Source organism: Glycine max, chromosome 2, assembly GCF_000004515.6.
Source record: "Glycine max cultivar Williams 82 chromosome 2, Glycine_max_v4.0, whole genome shotgun sequence".
In the NCBI taxonomy this organism is placed as follows: domain Eukaryota; kingdom Viridiplantae; phylum Streptophyta; class Magnoliopsida; order Fabales; family Fabaceae; genus Glycine; species Glycine max.
Window position 1 is genome coordinate 16,151,474 of NC_016089.4, and position 21,247 is coordinate 16,172,720.

A 21,247-nucleotide genomic window follows, 5' to 3' on the forward strand; every position below is an offset into this window, starting at 1 on the left:
ACTCTTTAGGCAAATCTCTAGGTAAATAGAAGGTAAAATATGAATCTTTTTGGCCCAAGGTGTTATAGCCCACCGCAACATCAAGTAGTTGTTTTGCTACCTCTAATATTTATTCCAATAATTTTTTCAATAAATTTTAATCAATAATAACAAGAATATTCAAAAAAATATTATTAAAAGAGTAAACAATCACTTTGATTTCCAAAAAACATAACTTACTGTCACTCAGTTCCCTGGAAGTATAAAAATTCAAAATAAGATCCTTAAAAGCTTTTGTTAAAGTTAATGCTTGTGTCTTCATACATGACAAGCTATCTACCTATATGACAATTGACGATGTACAAGTGAATGATGTATGTGGCAACTGATAGTGTATATATGAATGATAAATGATAATCTAATTAGTGTCATTTTAGTCCCCGACTAAATTGCCATATGTATATCATTAGTTGTTCCATATATGTCAGATTATCATGTGTCATCTATGTGTGCATCATGAATTGTCTTGTAATAAGATATTCGTATAGGTACAAACATTAAATTTTAATGAAGGTCTTTTAACGATAGGACTAATAAAGTTAATGGTAGATCCAAAGTCATTTGAGGATGAACAATTACACTCTCTCTCACTTTTATAAAATTACAAATAAACATATTGAATTTTTACCTTTTGCGCATTACCTAAATTTATATATTGAACCATCTGTCGACATATCAACATAATGGGGTGGAAATATACCCTCTCACTTTAATAAAATTACAAATAAATATGTTATTTTTTCCTTTTATTTTTATAAATGAATTACTATAAATTCACTATTTCCTAACAGATTAATGATTGTCTAACGACTTATAATGAGAGAGATGTGTTCAAAAAAATGACACATTGACTTAATATGACTCATTGAGTTAATCATTCAATAATTTCTAAACATAAAATCATGTAGAGGATAATTATAAGGTATGTACTTTATTTTATTTGATTATATATAAAGTTTTTGTTATTTTATGATTTGTCTTTATCTTCGTATACATGGTAATAATATATTAATTATTATATTTTAAATAGGTTGTCCTCCCTAATGTATACTCTTAAAGTTTTTTTGAATTTTAATACTTTTAGGACTTAAATGATAATAATTATATTTTCAGGATCAAAGTGGTTGTTTGAGTTATAAAATGCATTGCTAACAGTTTGTTTTTCTATAAATTTTTATTAATGCATTCATTTCTAGTTTTATCTTGTCAAATATGTTCATTGATTGAATATAACATTTTCATATATACAGGCATGGTACTTGATCGAGTTTATTCTCCGTTGGCCTTTGACCGTTTAATAAATACCTACTTCCATACAAAAGAATTGTGCATACTTTGTGGAAAAAAAGAATCTCTGAAAACTCAAAGTGTAAGAATACTGGGATGCTGGTCAATTTATACCAGATTGAAGAGTCTCATTAATTATCAACCGCTTTGAATCCTTATTATGCAGAAGCAGCATGATTGAGACTGAGAAGGCTTTCGTGGACTCTGTTTTGCGCCCATCCATTGCGGGACACATACAAAGATGCATCAGCACTTGCGTAATAATGTTCTCACATGTGCACATGGATGGACCTACACGTGTACGGTTTGAGACGAAGAGGGAATGAATGAATCCCCTTCTTTTAGCGGGCCAACAAAAATAAATTCCATGTGTCTACCAATTCCACTGCATACAGCATCACCAGTCCATAGGGTATATATGTACCCGTAGAAAACATTATCTACTAACAGTTTTAAATTTTGATTCATTAGGTTAGCCGTTAGCTGTATCAATATAATTATAATTAATGTATGCGTACATATGTACAATTATATTATTATATTATATCTGGACTCATATAAATAAATAAAAATATTTTTTTAACTCAAATATAAATAAATCTGTTAAAGTCTAACTTGATTAATTAATAAGGCGTATTATAAATTACTTAATTGATATTGTCTTTAATTTCTTTGGATAAAAAAAATGAATCTAATTAATTCATCTCTAATTAATGATATTACTTCTAAAATATCTTTTATTTATTTACAATTCTATGTTTAAAGAGTCTATTTTATTTATGGTATCAAATTCCAATAAATAATATTTTAAAATAACCTTATTTTTTATTTGAGATTAATAAAATTAAGTAATTTTAAATAACTTTTTTAATCTGTATAAAAGTAATTATTTTTATTTATACATGATTCCCGAGGGAATATTAGTTTTGATCAGCATATACAATGATTAATATTCATCATCTTTAACCAGGCTTGACTCCACGTAGTGCTCATGCACATAAGTTATTTGAGAAAAAAGTGCCTATGAAAGAAAATTATCATGTGTTAAGTGGATATAGATAAATAATTAATTGAGGCATGGAAAGTAGCATTAGTGCATTACTTTTTAATAGGCCTAGCTAGAAGCCATGCACGCCCTGATTTGGAGGTTCAAATATTGCTACACCTTATGTTATGCGCCTACGATATGAGATAACTCCTAGCTTGCACCAGGTGCCCATATTGAATGGTTAAGAATAAACACCTAGTTATCCCTTATAATCACTAGGAATAATAGTGATATTTTTCTGTATGATGGCTTTCACGAAGAGGGATATTATTCCTTTACAGCAAGTAGGTGAGTTTTTATAAATTGATGTTTTTTTTAGAGAAATAATGAAAATGATGTTAAAAAAACAGTGTCAACTAATATACTTATATAAGAAAAAGGTCATGCATGCGAGTTTACCACAAGACGTCTTATTTGATTAAGTTGTATAAATGAATCGTGAGCGCCAGAGTTCTCCCCCGATGCATTTCACTCCATATTCCCGTCTTCTTCTTTCTCTTCCTTTTTATCTTGTAAGACCTTGTATGAGCCTCTCTTTAGGCTCTTTCAATATTCAACGGATGAAAGCAACAATTAAGAGAGACGGAAACATCTCATTATTCCGTCTTTCCTTCACTTGGAGTGGCATGACAAAGGACGAAAACGAAGACTGCATATGGTCCCTGATAAGATAGTTTTTACCAAAATTGTACTAGGGTTCTAATCAACCAAACCAATTTAAAATTAGTTCAAAAATTTATTCAATAATTAACTCATTAAATTTTATTTATGATGAGTTAAATGAACTAGATTTTAGTTTAAAATTGAATTTATTAAATAAATGAGCTGAAGTTAAATTATATATAATTTGACTTGTTTAATCTATAAATTAACTAAATTGTTCATAAAAAAAATAATTAGCCAGATACATATTAAATAAGTTTAATTACCCATTTGTTTTGGTAGTTATCAAAATTTTCTATTTTTTGTTCTTATACTTAAAAATATCTCTTTTAGTTGAATTAATTGAGTAATTAAATTTATTAAATAATATATTTTTATATTATTAACTCATATAGTTAATTTTTAATTAATTTCATATTATTTTATTTTTGCACTTTATCCTTTTCTACTCAGTTTTTTTCACTTTACATTCCTTTCACTTCTTTTTATTTTCTTTCCTAAATCAAACGTACAGTTAAGAAAAGTGAATAGTACAAAGGATTTTTATTTAATAATTTTATTACGAGTTGGATACAAAATATAAATATAAAAATATATAAGTGACTAGGATATTTGGCAAAAGTGATGGACTTGTATACTTTGTAGGCTATATTTGAAAACTAATTGAAAGTTAACAAACTAAGTGATAGTTACAAAAGTTAGTTTATTAAATTATAAGTATTTAATAAAATTATTAAATTATAAGTATTTAATAAAATTAATTATTGAAGTAGTTAAAAAATGTAAAATGTCAAAAAATAATAAAATTATAATTTATTTAAAAAAGATAGTTAAGAAATTTGATAAATATTTTAAAGATAAACATAAAATAAAAAGTTAGAAACTAACATTTTAAAAAATTTAAAACACTAGAAATTACTAAAAAATCTTATTTACCGAACAAGCAATGCAGACACGTTTTTCAATTAATAAAACTAATTAAAAACTAACTGAAATGCTTTGTCAAATATAACCTTAATCTCAATATGTTTTTAGTCACTAAGAGTAATTTATAAGCTAAAATATGTTTGTAGTCTCAATAAATATAATTAAATTTTATGCTAGTCCTTTGAACTTCTTTTTATTAGTTTTGGTTCTCATAACTTTTAAAACTTTCAAAAATAATTTTTCTCTTTATTTATTATAAGATGACATGCATTTAAACATATCATATTGAATATCACTTTTTTTTAATTATCATAATATTGATATAGAGTATCAATCTATTTTATTAAAAACTAATCTTTATTAAAAAATTGGATTAGTAATCATTAGTGGAGTCTTTCTTCTCAACCTATAACACTTTTTTGTTTACAACATTCGAACTTAAGACCTTATTTAAAAAAATCAAACTTAATTTTACTCGAATCAATAACTTATTAATTTTCAGATGTGACATTAAAATAATCATTCAAGTGATAATATTAATAAATGATAATAAAGGTTATATTCAAAAGTTTTAAAACTTATGACGAGTTAAACTAATAAAACATTAAAAAAATGAAACTTATCTATATTTTTAGAGAATAAAAACATATCTAAACTTAAGTTATAAGAAGTTGAGTTTAAACCAGTTACTAACAATATATAAAAAAAAGACATGCAACCTGCAAGAGTACGTTTCTATAGATATGTACATTTGTGTTAAATTAATATGCTTTTGCACAATTGATAGATAGTTATGTTTTTTAAAACTATTATATTGGGTTTGATTTCTGATCATGTGTATGAAATGATTCCTTGGGAGAGAAAGAAAATCTTTTTCAAGGATCTCTATATTTGGAAAAAAAATAATCTCTAATTATTGCTTAGGAGATATCATTGGTGTAAGAAAAAAGATAAAATAAAATTGGAAAACAAGGAACAATAATTGCTTAGATAGAAAAGTCCACTGGATGAAATCTAGAATCCAAAATATTAAAGGCCACTTTATGGTAAATGTAATTTTTTGGGTTTTTATTATTTTAAAATACAAGTCTACAACACATTTATAGTAGAATTGATTTTTAATTGAATTTTAAAATAATTTTATCAAAATTTAAAATTTAAAATAATTTTAGTTTTTAATTGCAAAAAATATTTCAATTCTTTCATCTCATTTGAAAGCATTGTTATAAAATGGTATTTTATTTTAGTTTTCAGTATTATAAAGTTATGATATATTTTTATAATACTATGTCAGAATAATAAAATGGTGTACGATTTTTAAGATATATATATATATATATATATATATATATATATATATATATATATATATATATATATATATATATATTCTAGATTTATTCTTAGATCATTTTAAAACACATCATCATAAATATTTTATATAAAATTCAGTATTATTATATTTATTGAATAGGATTTAAGTTTTATTAATATTGGCGCCCCTCCCTAATGACAATCCCTTCGAATTGCAATTAGTCAATAATCATTATTAATGTTACCATTTCTTTCATAACAATCATTCTCATCCCATTGTTACTACCACTGCAACAATTACTATTTGTGATTATTATCATGAGGATCATTTTCATTGATCACCACTATAACAATCATATAAATATATTGTAGTTATTATTATTATTATTAGTATATTGATTGTTTTCACTGCCATTTTTAATATCACCATAATATCTATCATTATCACGTATTTAAAAATGCTATTATAAATATAGTCACTATTACCACCAAGATGATTTCTTACCAATGTCGCCAGTACCATTTCCATTACTACAAGTCCACCAATATTTTCTCTATTGCCTCCCCTTCTCTTGTCCCCCTGCCTCTCCTTCTCTTGCTCCCCAATCCGCTTCTCCCCTTCCACCAAATAAAATTGATCGAATTAAGAAGTAATAAGCAATTTTGATTTAAGATTTAATATATAAAACTTAAAGAATGAGAGTAATAACTTTTAAGCCAAAAGTTATAAAGCGGGAAGTTAGCTTTAATTTTAAAAAAGAAAATAAAACTTTAAACTGAAAATGAAGCTAACAGGAGCTGGTTTAGGTTGCAATTATATTCAGTGGCCAAAAGGCAAATTAAACTATCTGTCCAAAATTATAAAATGCTCCAAATTAAATATGCTATTAAAATTAATTATAGTGGCCGAAAAAGGCATCAGGGCTAGCTTATCGATAAAAGCCGAACAACCTCCTAAATTGAAAGTGTTGTTTTGACAATATCTGACTTTAAATACTTCCTTTTGTTAAAAAAAAAAACTTTAAATATTTCCCGATACGTGTTCTACGTATGTTAAGTAAAACCTTGTCGCTTAAGTGGTTGAGATTTCGATCACAACTTATCCTGTGGGAAGTGTTAGAAGATTGTACAAGGATTGACCGATGGCATAATTGAGTGTAACTGAAACATTTTTTTTCTTCCACGTGTCTTGGAAATTAAAATAAAGATAAAGGCCAGAAAGTTCAAAGTTGCATTAACCAAAGTAGGAGCAGTTAATTTTCTCCCACATGATGATCAAGTTTCATAACATTGTAGGCATTAGCTATATATATAGTAAGCTAGCCACCCTTTTATATATAAAATACATACCAAAAAAGCAAGACTGCATTTTTTTTTATACAGAATTCCTCTTTGATACATAAGCTAAAGAGGACACTCAAGAAAAAGAAGGGGTGTCCCTTGACTTAAAACATTGTATATATATATATATATATAAAAGATGCTCCTTCATATATATCTTAAGGAGCTAGCAGCTTCTTATATTATATTATTGGAGTGTGGATGAGTACTAGCTAGAACCATATGGCCTTTGCAGCCATGAGCATTTGTTTGAGAGAGCCATCAACATGGAGGGATATGACATCCTTTGAAGACCCCACAAATTTTCCACCAATGAACACTGCTGGCACTGAAGGGTTGCACCCCATGCTCCTCAAAGCCCACTCCATTTCCCTCCCATAGCCATCTTTGTCTAGCTCATGCACTGCAGGGCTTGCTCCAAGCTCATAGAACAGTTGCGTGATGCTGTGGCACATGTAACATGAACTCTTGGTGAATATAACTGCTGCCTTCTTTGATGCCAACTCTCTTACTCTATCCATTTTAGCAACTAATAATGAAAGAAATATAAGAAAAATTTATCTCTAAAAGGCCTTGTTAATTGTTTTTCTTCCCTGGAGGACTTTGAGATTTGATCTAGTCTTATTTATAGGGGTTGGCTCAAGGATCGATAGTGGAGTAGTGCATTAGAAATAAAGTAATCATTATTATCGGAAAGGAAAAGGAAGAAAGTTCCTTCGGATATTTGTTTGGATAAGAGAGAAATGCTCGCTGATCATTTGATCGATGGTGACTCTGACAATGGAACACAAGTTGCATTTAGAATCACAACTGTTCATGCAAGTGATAATTCAAATCACTTAGGGTTCCCGTACTAGCAATCAGTGCAGCTGGAATAAGAACAATGTGTATATATGTAATTTATTAACTCTTTCGGCCCTGGTTCGCAGCATCAACTGGATTATTCTAATGGGTTAATTTATGCAAACTTCTCTGAGGCAGATGGCACAAAACAATGTTGCGTTGTCAACACAATCAGCCGAAAGAATGGAATCCTATATCCAATACAATTAGTAGTATTATAATAATAATAATGCCTACAAGTCAAAGGCCACGAAAGAGTTACAAGTGTCATATACATGTATACATCATCGGCATGGCCAATCTTACCCTGCCCATATTTTTCTAAAGGGAAAGATATATATATATATATAATAACAAATAAAAAAGAGAAAAACATGGAACATGATTGCGCTAGTAATTTAGATATTTTACCGATTCCTTTGTCTATACATTGAGGTGAGATAAATGGTTTTATTTTATCATCCCCTACCCACTTATGATATGTAACATGTTAATTAACTGTAGTATTCATTTTGGTTGTGAATCATATTATATGGTGGGTTGCGAGGGAAGCTAGCTGATGTGGAGATAAGTGTTTATCCAATTCGATCGTTTCCAGTTTGGTCCCCGCATCAGATTCATGGAATAGGAAAACAGTGGCAAGGGTCCGACAATCCTATGTGCATATGGCCCATTGGGTATGGAAGGGATCGCTAACTCCCCTCTTGAACACCATTGACACAGTGGTGACATGTCATGAAAATTAATTACAATACTACTGTTTGATTTCATCAATGATCTCAACTACCCAGGGTATAAATTCCTTGGCTGGCTGTTGCAAGCAATCACGTTTACTTTGCGGCAAACCCTTGTTCGTAAAAAATACTCCTTCTTTTTGGATTCAAATACAAATAAAAATATCTAATCATTGATTAAAGATGTTAGTTAAATTTATTTATTTTTCTTGATTTCATATAAGAATGATGTTCTTAAACTACCCATAATTGTAGTTACCCGAGATCGGTTTGGCTCCTCCAAAGTGAGAGAAATAATGTACTTTGCGACAACCCTTGTTTCATACTCTCTCTATTATTTATAACTATTAGATTAATGGTGGTTGGAAATTTGACAGAAGCAAATATTGAAAAATTATTGAATTGATGTAATTTATTTAGAGAAAATTTTAATTTTTCATTGAACACTAAAAATACCGGTCAATAAAAAAATTATTTTGTTGTTAAATATCTGTCATTTTAGAAGGAAGAAAATAAAGAATATTAAAGAAAAAGAAAATACTCTGGCTGTTAGTTTTTCTAGTCATAGAGTAGTTTTATCTCACGAACGTGCATTAATAATCTTTATTATAATGTGGAAATTTTAATTTTGATTCAAAATTCACATAGAAAATATTTATAGTATTAGTATAAGTTTTGTCTTTAAAAAAAATATTACCGACACAATTTCTAACTCATTTTTTTCAACACATGAAATATTTAAAAACGTTATTATAGATAAAAAGTATTATAAATGATATAATAAAAATGAAAGAGAAATATAAGATGAATTTAAATTGAAAAAAAGTTTGCTTACAAAATTATAAATATTTCTCTCTCCATTCTAGAATATTACATTTTAAAGAAAAAAAATTCAAAATTAATATCACTTTACAAAATCAATATTACATTAAAGTTTTTTTTTTCAACATACGCTACCCTTAATCAATATTCCATACATTAATATAACATTCTTTTTAATTTCCGTAAACTCTTTCCTGAAAGTCACTAGTATTTACTTTTGCATTTACTATCATTGCTATCATTGGTTAGTTCCAAAAACCACTTATACTTAAGTGCAACAATTAACTGCACGGAGGTGAAGTTTTGAAAGGGTTCAGCACGTTAAGTGCATATGCATTATTGTGGGAATTTGTTGCATTCAATGATAATAGGTGTAAATGAGTATTTAATTAGAGGGATGAAGGGTAATTAGAAAGTTCATTGATATTTTTTTTATATAAAATTTAATAAATTAATTATATTTTTAATATCTGTGTAACGACTTTAAATATGTTTTGAAATAGTGAGATATAAATAAGATTCATTAAATACGGATTAAAACGTGATTTTTCTGAGCCATGACAAATTTCATGACAATAAAGTGTGTATTGAAATTAAAAAAGTATGTTTGTGTTATATTAAGATTCCTTAGGAATATAATTATGACACTTTTAACAAATGTCATAATGAGTTTTGTTGAAGAATAAAAGATAAAATATCTAAAAAATATTTAATGAATTTTAAAAAGTGTTCTTAATTAGAAACTAAAATTTTATTCTTCGTTATTTTAATTTTAATTTTTAAATTTTGAATTAATTGATATATTTAAGACACTCATTATAAAAAAGAAGGAATAAAATAAATATCAACATGTATGAATGTACAGTAAGAATTTGGTGGAAGGTATAATTTAAGAATATGGTAAAGATGAAATGGATCCATCTCCATGTTTGGTTAGGTCAAGATGAGAATAAGAGATCATTCTTACAACGTAAGAATAAACATTCTATCAAGTGACGGAATCTGTATTTAATTTCACTAAAATAAAGGTAATAGAGATAGCTTAACCCATTATGTTTAGTTTTTCAGTCCCAGGATTATTTCGAGTCAAATTGTTTTTGAGTGGAAAAAAATTATGCTAGAAGACATATAGCTCACCTTAAATTTTTCATTACCGTAAATAAGACTAAAATTAAGGCTTTGTCATTTTAAAATTCATAAATTAAATTTTTGCTTGTTTCACACTTGTAACATTACTAAACATAAAAGAATGGAGCCATTATTTATTAATTATTTTTTTATCATACCAAACAAAGCTTAAGAATGAATATTTTAAATTGATTCTATTTTTTATTTTCACTTTTATTCCTTTAAAAACATCACATATAAGATAAGAGTAGACTTATTGTAGTAATTTTTGTAAGATTTTTACCATGGGTCATAGTTTTAATGACAGGCATGTACCGTGTGCATGGTTAGTTTCTAACATAGTAATTTTGGTGAAAACTCATAATCTTTAACTCAGGACAAAAAAACCTAATTTAGACTATGGATTGAGCTTTCCAAAATATAAAGGGAATGTTGTTTTATTTTTGTAAAGTGCACAAAGCTTTATACATATATTGATAGATAGATAGAGAGATTCAAATAAAACTTCATTTAACCATAAAATCTTCATAATATTTATCAAACAAAAAATTGAATATCTTAAATATATAATTTATGAAGTCTTAAAATATCTCAAACTTACCACCATTATGATCACCACCATTGTTATGACGGTTTCCATTACAACTGTCTTGGTCATCACCGCAATTATCCCCATGATCGTCAACCGTTGTCACAACCAACATGATTGTTATTATTGTCACTATCACCGCTACTACTATCACCACCACCACCACCGTGATCACTACCATGCAGTAATGGCAGTGGCAATGACGATGACAGTCATGGCGACAAAGGTGGTGACGATCATAGTGATAATGATATGTCTATGATAGTTTAGATATTTTAAGACGTGATTTGTTTGATAAATTTTTTAAAGATTTAATGGTTATATTAGATTTTAATTTGAATCTTAAGTATTTTAATCTTAATTGTCTATTATTTTTAATCTTGCAACTGTGACAACTATTACACTATTTTTATAACTTGATATACAATGTGATTTTTATTGATTCAGCCATTGGATTATATTTACATATCACCAAACTTGTCTGTGTCAAATTTTATCAAAATTGAACAAAGAAAGCAATGAAATGATTCATATTTTAGTATATTTTAAAATGCTTATATTACGTCTATTTTAATACATATGGATGAGGTAACAGATGATTTTGGATTAATACGAAATTTTACATATAAGATCTATGTAAAAGGAACTTTCAATCCAACAATGAATTTTAAGAAAATATTATCTAGTTGAAAGTTACAGAATAGTGATATAGTTGTCAAAGTTATAGCCACCATGATTGTTATAGCCACCACCATAATCATCACCGTTATAACCACTCTCACCAATCGTCACCATTTCTATCTTCATGACCGTTGTTCTCGTTGTTGTCGCCACTATCACCCATGATAATTGAGATGTTTTAAGACTTGATTTGTTTGATGAATTTCTTAGATATTTAATGGTTATATTAGATTTTAATTTAAATTTTTAAATATTTTAAGTTGAATCGTCTATTATTTTTAATCTTAATCTAATCATTGTTATTAATTGTTCTCATATAAAAAAGTCATATTTTTTATTTTTATATATATAAACTGATTTATTATGCAATACGACTAGTATAACGTAACACCAATAATAATGAAAATAAATGCCTAATCAAAACCGTGAAGAGATAGATGACTGGAGGCTGGAGCAATAGCTGATTGATGACATATGCAGATTCACCAATCACCACTGTCACACTAGCCTAAAATCTTCACGTGAAGACTAAGTAATAAGATTCCGCTAACAGAATCCAACGACATGGATTTGCACATTGTATGATTGCGATCAATTCAAATGTGTATACCTTCGAAGTTAAAATGTAAGCTATTGTATATCTTTACCTTATAATGCTTTTTAATAAGCGGCTTTGTAAAAGACTAATATCAGTATTGATACTTAATTAAAACAGATACCGACAAAAAGGTTCAAACTAATATCAGTATGGATATAACAAATAATTTTGTGGGCTAATATGATTTTATAATATATACTAACATATATGTCATCGGCATTTAAAGAAAGATAAATATTATAATAGTATACTCACAACAATGTCTGTTGCCACATGCTTGCGGCTGACAAGTGAAAAGTGCTTATATATTTATGCCTAAAACACCAACGTTAAGACAAATATAATCCTAAAATTAAAAACCTTGAATTTTGAAACAAAATCATTTAGAAAAGTTGTACGTATAGAAGGGTCATATATCCACCAATCTAGATTCAACTATGCGTGCTGGCATTACTCAGAAGGTCATAATGAAAGCACAAGGGAACAACACCCTATTCATATTGAGTGCAACTCCCTCGATCCTGCAAGTGGCAGGTAGCAGACTAACACAATAGTTAGAGTTCTCCGCAAATATCATGCAACAAAAAGATGGAGAAGGTAAGCTTGAGCTGCAAATGTTGCCTCACCATCTGCCAAATGTCACTTGGCTTGTACAACTCTCGCATCAAAGTGAATTGCACATGTGCCTTTATCTGTAACCACACATGCCTTCTTGTGCTGACCATAACGTCATCACGAGAAAGGACATGTACGTGTATGGCTTCCCAACAATGAAAATGTAAGAGACATGAAACATCATCCAGTGTCACGGTCATGTCCTCATCCAGTGTCATGGTGTCCCTATGTCACTACTCAACAAACGCAAAGAATGACTTTATTTACCATGCCATACAGTGCACGTGTGAGAGGAGCCAATCCTAACTCCTCAACATGCCTCAAAATGTCTAGATGTGTCGGCATGTCCAAAATCTTCGAAGCATTACTGATCGACATGCTTCAATGTTCGCTTGTTCAGTCCTTCCTACAATTGTGGGGCAATATGATCCATCGCTCGTGCTCCATCTATGTTGCATCATCCTGTGACTCTGGTGCCTCCTCTAACGCATAAGCAAAAATAACGTGATCAGTAAAAAGTGGCTCGTCATATCCTCAAGCAACCTCTAGCTCCTCCGCACTCGTTCAATAACATGGAATTGATGGACTCGCATCATCCCCGTGTGACATATTTTATAACAAAAAATTGATTTAATAAAAAAATACACAACAAAAACTTGCTTTCATTGAATCATAAAAAATATGGAAACTATACTTTTGTTTTGTTAACTCATTAGTAAGTGCATCAAATTATTACAAATAGTAAAGTAAAACAGAAGTTCGAGTGTCGAATCCATAGAGATTTTGTTTATACTCAGAATTATGCATATCCAATTTCCAAGGAATTAATGAATTGATTTAAAGATTTGAGTGAGGGAAAATTCAAAGTAAATTGACATAAAATTAAACTAGTTATCTAACACGTGCAAGGGAAGAAAAACAAAGGCTCAGAGCGATGGGACCACAGTTGATTCAAAATATGAATTTGTTGGGATTTAACCTACCAAAACTACTCTCGATGTAATGCTAATGATTTTTTTCTATTTGATATTATTTCAATTATCACCTACATCTACTCATATACTTTAGCTATGATCCCTCACATGAAAGAGCTTAATTTATGTAATTTCTCTCCTAATCTCTTAAGAGATAAACTAATTAAATTGCAGTGTTAACATATATGCATTCAACAGGCTAAATAATACTATTTTGTCCCTAAAGATGAGTTATTTAGATGATATTTTCCATTTCTTAAGAGATAAACATTTCCTAATTCCTACACCCTAAAACATAGCATGAATATGGGTGGTCAAACCACAAGCATGAAATTACGGACAAAAAAGAAACAATGAAACTAAAATAATCATTAAATAGATAGTAAGAATTATTACATCAAGAGTGTTTCGTTGCAAAACTTCCAACAATTAGTGATTTAGCCTCTCATAGTCAAGACGGACTTTACAATTGCAAGAGGGTGATGGGAAGTGAAGAAGAATGGAGATGGAGGGAAGGAATGACTCTTAATGGTTGATTTCCCTTCTTCCTTCATGAACCCTAGCTTTGGCTCTCTATGGAATCTTCAATAATTTCGTCCAAGACTGAATGAATAATCAATGAATGATTTCCCCTTTTCTTTTTCTCCTTTAAAACACAACTCTGTTTTGTTATTTTTTGCAACCTCACGTTAAGCACGACTGCATGTTGAACGAAAGTCTCCAGATCTTCACTTCTCTTCCAAGCTTTATTATGTGTTTCTATAGTAAATATAACACCAAAACATTATAAATTCACAAGTTTAAACACCTATGGACAAAAACTTAGATGATGCCAAAATTCTAATTATTTACCCAAAAAGAAAGAATAAAAGAGGGAAAATCTAACAATTTATATTGACTTAATTACAAGATATACTTATGTACAACAATTATCATGTTTCCACGACGTTGAAAGAAATGAAGGAATGTAGAGGTTGGGGGAGCATAGGGGAACTTGAGGGAGAGGTTGGGAGAAAAAGGGGAGAGATGAGAGCTTGGGAGGGAGAGAGGTTAGAAAAGAAATAAGGGATAGTGGGGGGGTTGTGCATTGGGGGTGTTTACGGGGAGGGGGTAGGGGAAAGGATGGGAGTGGGGGAGTAATTTCCTAAGAGTAGAGGCGCCAAGAGCAATTGAAGAAGTGCCAATAGCAACCCCTACCTAGGCTTTATTACAAATGGGTTAAAATAAGGCCCACCCAGCGCGTGTGTAATACAACTATTATATAACAATATGTGCGCTTTTGTTTCATGCACCCCCTATATACTACATGCATCCCCCTTTGAAAAAAATCTAAAAAAGTCGCTCTTCCTTTTAAGTTTTTCTTACCCAAATAAGTTTCTTCACATCTCAAGTGACCGGTCCTGCCTTTCAGAATAATAAGCATATAAAACCGGATTAATTGATTTGAAATCGTAGTTATATTCCGGAGTATGCACTACGGAATTATATATACATTATTCCAAAATGTTTATTCCAGAAATATACAACTATAATTTCATAACATGCTATATGGAAATGGATTTAATTTTCTGGAATAATTGATCCACAAGTATTTGTTTACAATTCTGTAAGCATCAATCTTTAACATAGTTTTTTTTTTTATTGCACTCTGGATTCAGTAGTCCGAAATTGCGTATTTATTCTTCCAGATTCACGATTCTGGAAAGTTTTAATATATAATCAGAGGGATGATTTAAATGGCCTATTTGTATTAATTTAAGACTAAAAAGTTCCATGTCCATCGAATATACAAAGTGGGAAAAGAAATTGCAATTTAAACGTTAACATGATATGTTAAAACTGAATATTACTATACAGAACTGAGTGCTATGCTAAATACAAAGTTACAGCCAAATCGGGGGCTACTTTATTGTAGGAACTTTCAGTTACTTGTAATCTTGTATTATATGCATTTCTTGCTCAACCATTTCATTTCATGCCTTAGAGCTTCAACAAAACATCTCCCATACACTCTGCATATTCTCCCACCACCAACACCTTTAAAATGAAAAAAACAAAAAAACACTCAAAAAGCATTATATTACCTTTGTTCCGTTGGGGACAAGATTCTGCAGAGTGCAGACAATAATATATTTAATATGGTATCCAATCGCATCACATAATCAAAGCAAGAGAGAAATTGTATTTCAATAAATTAACTTATCTTCTAATTAAATGCACTTTCAGTACTTCTGGCACATCAAGCTTCCTTTTGAGCTTCAAATGCTTGGATGAAAAACAATAGGTTCCACTTGGCTCTGATCAAAACTCTCTGATTTATCACTTCTCTCATCTTCACTCAAACTGACATTCTCTTTCATGTCAGAATATTGGACACAACTCACACAAGAGCTACGGTTTTTCTCATGGAATACCTATTATGGAATATGTTTATATTATTCTGTAATAGGTATTTTGGAATACCCTTCAGGAAGAAAAAAATAAAAAAACAAAACAAAAATAAGAAGAAAAAAATGGCTAACCTGATACGAAGTTTTAACGGCGGTCACGGTGGTCCTCCAACCTTCAACGCGGTGCTGGACAATTGACGCTGGAAAAGAGGTGCTTCAGGTTGCAGCTAGGCAAGGGAGGTGCTCCGCCATCAAAGTTTAGGAAATGAGGTTTTAGGGTTGAAGCTTGTGGGATGGGCTATCATTTAACTCCATCATATTATTTTAATTAAAATATTTCTTTTCATTCAATTTCACCAAACAAGGGCTAAGAGTCGGTAAGGGTAATTTTGTCCATTGAAGGATTTTACTTCTTTTATGGGATGCAAGCAAATCTAGGAGGTGCAGGAAGCAATAGCCCAATATGTGACCAATAATGATAGCATTGAAGGCCCAATTGAAACCATGAAGAGATTACTCGAGTAATAGCTGATTGATAAACATGTGCAGATTCATCAGTGTTATGCTAGCCTAAAGTTTTCACTGAAAGATTGTGTATATCTTATGATGTTTAATTGTGTATACCATCCATAATCTAATACTTTGAGCCACAAACAACTCCATATTTGGCACATGTTAAACGTATATGACTTTTACTCCAAATAGTCAGGGGAATATAAGTTTTAAAGTTGTACTTAAGCATAATCTAAATCGCCTACCAGACAGTGACAGATAATGTCTAGCAACTAGCAAATACCTTAATCTATAATCCTTGACACGCTCTTTCACGTGGAGATTGTCACATCCCTTGACACCCTCTTCCACCACTTTTTCCAATATATACACACCCTTTTTCTATTTTTCCCGTCTTTTTCTTAATCACTTTTACCATATATATCCCTCTTATCTAACCATTACGGATCAAAAAGGACGTGACATTATGATTGAGTTGAGTGAGGATTCCAATAGAAATGTTAGCTTTAAGTTGTGGGGTTGCTAGTTTACAAATCAAAAAGAAAAAAATAATAAATCCATAATTATGAAAACAATGGTTCATATTAACTGAATAAATAACTAACTGTTTACAAGTTAGAACACAATTTTGTAGTCCCACATGTAATATATCGTTTTTGGTAAAATAAATGAAAATATTTTTATTTAAAAATTAATAGAATTTTTAAAAATTAAATAAATAAGGAAAAATAATTTTATTAATTAAAATAATGATTTTATGGTAAATAAAATAAATATTTTTGTAAAAAAATAAAAAGAATGTTTTATTTATTCATTTGATAGGAAGTAAAATAGAGTTCATTTTTATAATATGTTTTTACCCTCTCTCTTTCTTCCAAATTCATTCTCTCTTCTCTCTCTGAGAACCTTCTTTTTTTCCCTTATATACCTAAACTTATTCTAGTAAAACTATAGTTTCAGACTCATTAACCGTTGAATTATCTTGAAATTTGGACACCAGGGACAGAGACAGAGAGAGAGAGACAGAGAGAGAGAGAGAGAGAGAGAGAGAGACGACCCTCGCACAAAGACAATGAAATTGAGGCTCCAACCCTAGCAAAGAAACTAGAGGAAAAATTTGAGGAATCTTAGGAAACCACTAGAGACACCATTATTGTTGCCGGACTACGCACATGAGTCCACTTAGAGGTAAGAGATGAGTTTATCGCAATTGGGGTTAGAGTGAACATGTGTAGGGATCCTTAGAGGTTCAAACTGATGTATATTTTGAGATTTTTATGATTATAATTCTGCCTTTATGATTATAATCATGAGATTGTTATGTTTGACGGGCCAATTAATGTCCTAATGCAAATTGGTTGATAAAATTGAGTGTTTTAGTGTTTTTGAACCTATGATTTTGATTCCATTGTTCCTAGGATTTGTAAAATTGAGTGCTTTTGATATGATTATGTGAAATTGTTTGAGGGATTTTATTACCCATGTTGTGAGAAATATTTTTGTAAAATTCGTTTGTGCTTTGGACAAGATTTACTAGATTAGCGTGATAAATTATTATATTGAGATCATGAAATTGTGATTGAGATATAGTGTGAAAGTGATAAATTGAATATGTACGTGATGAATTATGAGATACATCTGTATTGAGATATTGTATGTATTGAGTTATGAGCTATAAACTGTGCAATCACACAACTATAAGATCATTTAAGGACGACAAGTTAATGCGCGACAAGTATTAGGATGAGATCCACTGTGGAAACCTGATGAGTTGAATCACTTTGAGACGCGACGAGTTAAAATAACTTTGAAAACAATTGAGTAGTTGTGTGTATTACATAATTCATAGGTAAAATTTGTGTTTGTACCATGTATATATTAATATTGTATGATGTGTATATGATTCATGAGGTGTGATAACATGTTGCTGTAAGAATATAACATTGTGATTGAGATTGAGTGTATCTGATAAATTGAGTATGTGTTGAATTGTAAGATACATGTGTATTGAGATGTTGTGTGCATTGAGTTGTGAGCTATGAATCGTACAATCACATGATTGTAAGACCCTTTAAGGGTGACGAATTAATGCACGATGGGTATTATGATGAGATCTATTGTGGGAACCCGACGAGTTTAATCATTTTGAGACACGATAAGTTAAAATTATTTTGAGAACAATTGAAGAGTCATGTATTTTGTACACAGTTCATAAATAGAATTTGTGTGCTAAAATATTTTCTAGGTTGGACCTGAATCAGGAGGGAGAGATCCTAACAGACTCTTCAGAGTCTAGGCATTGAGGGGTAAATACCAGTTCGAGTGCTTCTTTAAACATGTGCTAATCTCACATGGTTGAAGCATTCTAGCAAAACAACATAACCCTGACTGGTCTCCCTATGATTTTACCTAGTGAGAGTCACCTGACTTACCAGTGTGTGGTCTGTCTTGTCATGTACTCCTAGGTGTCCGATGAGGTTTTTTACTGGCATGATACCACATTGCATATAGTATTGAGTCTTATTGTATTTATTACATAATGTCTGTGTAATGATCATTGTGACTTGCTACATGATGGTGGGTAATGCTTGTGTGTGTGTGTGTGTGTTTGGATCCTGTGATAATCTCGAAATTTGTATTCGTGGGAGTAAATGACTAGGTGGATTGTTGTAGGAAATCTTGTGCTGGAGGACGTCGAAACATAATGTTCTGATAGAATGTGACATTGAGACATGAGTTTCTGTTTTAATTGCATGATGTTCCAAATATGTCATTTTACTTTATTTTATTCTACTACTTGAGTTCTTTTGTAAACTTGAACAATCTTGTTTTGAATTAGAATTTTTTTATATTTTTAATTGATAAGTTTTTAATTTGATGATTAATACAAATATGAATATTTTGCCCACTTGATCTCTTTTATACTTAGAAAATAAAATCTCTTTAATTAATTTTATATTTTTATATATGATATTATATAAATATGTATGTCAGGATAGAAAACATCACACCACATATGCCAAATTGTCCTAGCCTTGAGGCTCCATCGACCTTAACAAGTCGCTTAACTTCTTTTTCTTAACTTGTCAAGCATTAGTCTCCTGTTTTTGTTCCTCTCGGTTTGATTCGAATCAAATAAAACCTTGAGTTCAACTACAAGTCAGAATTTTATTATGATCGACGAGTTTTAAATCAATGCTGTTAATGCAGACCAATCATCTCTTGTTTTTGGGTAATAACGAAAGTGCAGGTGTTTAGTGTTCTATCTTCGTGCAAGGAAGTGATCTGAGGCCATATGCTTTTATTTTATAATTTAAAATTGTTAGTATATATATATATCACATGTAGTTAAAAATATTTTTCTTCTAATCTGTAACATGAATGTAATATAATCACCAAAGAGGAATAATGTTTAGAGTACAACCAAATTATATCACAAGGTGATAATATGTGGCATAATTAGATAGATCCAAAATAGAAAAAAAAAAAAAAGAGTAAAATGTGCCCCATGCACGACCATGAATCTTACTCTTGAAGAAAATCGTAGATACATTATAAATACTTGTACAACACGTACATTGATGAAAAGAAAAACGGGTAGCATGCAGACTGAAATGGCTGGGGTATATATATGGATCTAATTACGAAACAAGATCAGTTAAACGTCAATTGAATAAAGATTTTGAAGCCTAACCATCTAGTTAATTATTATACATATATATACCATAGTTCACAGTCAAATATTTGTGTAGTTCTCAGGTTAAAATAAAGTCATATGTGGAAGTCTATCTACTAGCTAGACAGCTTAAACTTCACTCTTTTCTTCATATTTTTCTTCTTCTAGAATACGATCATATGCGACCAATAATGTAGAGCTATAGAGATGAGTCGAGCAATAGCTGAGAGATAACATAAACATATTCACCACTGAAGCACTGACACTCTAAAGTTTTCACGTGCAGATTAAGTACTCTGATTCCCCCAATCAAATTCAAGTGCGTAAACCGACCATAATATCTAAAGATTTTAATCCAAATAGAACTCTATATTTTACACATGCATGTTAATTTAAACTTTAACCATAACCACAAATAAAAGGGAATATAAGTACTCCTTGGCATCTCGAAAAAAGTTAAAATTGAACTTAATAAGCATAATACAAATAGCAACAACCAGCAGACGGTGACAGATAATGCATAGCAACCTTAATCTGTGGTCCAATCCTGTATGCTGAAAACCGTCTGCTGCTTCTGTGGTCCAATCCTTGACACGCTCTTCCACCACTTTTTTTTCCGCATATTTTCACTGCTTTTCTGTTTTTGTCTCTTCCCTAAGCGATTTTACCATATATTCTTTCCCCTTATCAAATCATCATAGATCTAAAGGAACGTGAAGTTATGGTTGAGTTGAAGAATGAGTATTCCAATAGAAATGTTAGCTTTGAGTTGTGGGAATAGAAATTCCAATAGAAATGTTAGCTTTGAGTTGTGGGAATAGATCATTTATAAATTTTTTAAAAAAATCCATAATTATGAAAACACTAGATTCATAAATAAACGAAACAACAATACAGCATATGTTTACAAGTTAGAACGAACAAATTTGCAGCCCCAATTTGTTCTAGTCTTGATTGACTATGTAACTATTTTTCTTCCTCTTTTCACTCAATGAACAAAATTCTAGTTCAAACTTTAATTAAATCTTCAAGTTATAGTCTTAGACTATCTTTAATTTAATGTTG

The 21,247-nt window shown here is 30.2% G+C and overlaps 1 protein-coding gene and 1 long non-coding RNA gene across 2 annotated transcripts; both read right to left on the reverse strand.

Moving 5' to 3' along the window:
• Nucleotides 1-6,488: 6,488 nt before the first annotated feature.
• LOC100810325 (glutaredoxin-C11) lies at nt 6,489-7,229 on the reverse strand. The gene has a single exon (XM_006575041.3). The coding sequence runs from the start codon at nt 7,138-7,140 to the stop codon at nt 6,832-6,834; it is 309 nt and encodes a 102-aa protein (XP_006575104.1). The 5' UTR covers nt 7,141-7,229; the 3' UTR covers nt 6,489-6,831.
• An 8,205-nt stretch (nt 7,230-15,434) lies between these two features.
• On the reverse strand, nt 15,435-16,494 carry LOC121173110 (uncharacterized). Its single transcript, XR_005887316.1, has 2 exons — nt 16,126-16,494; nt 15,435-16,017 (listed from the first exon to the last, which is right to left on the reverse strand). It is a non-coding gene; the product is annotated as an uncharacterized lncRNA (long non-coding RNA).
• Nucleotides 16,495-21,247: the final 4,753 nt, after the last annotated feature.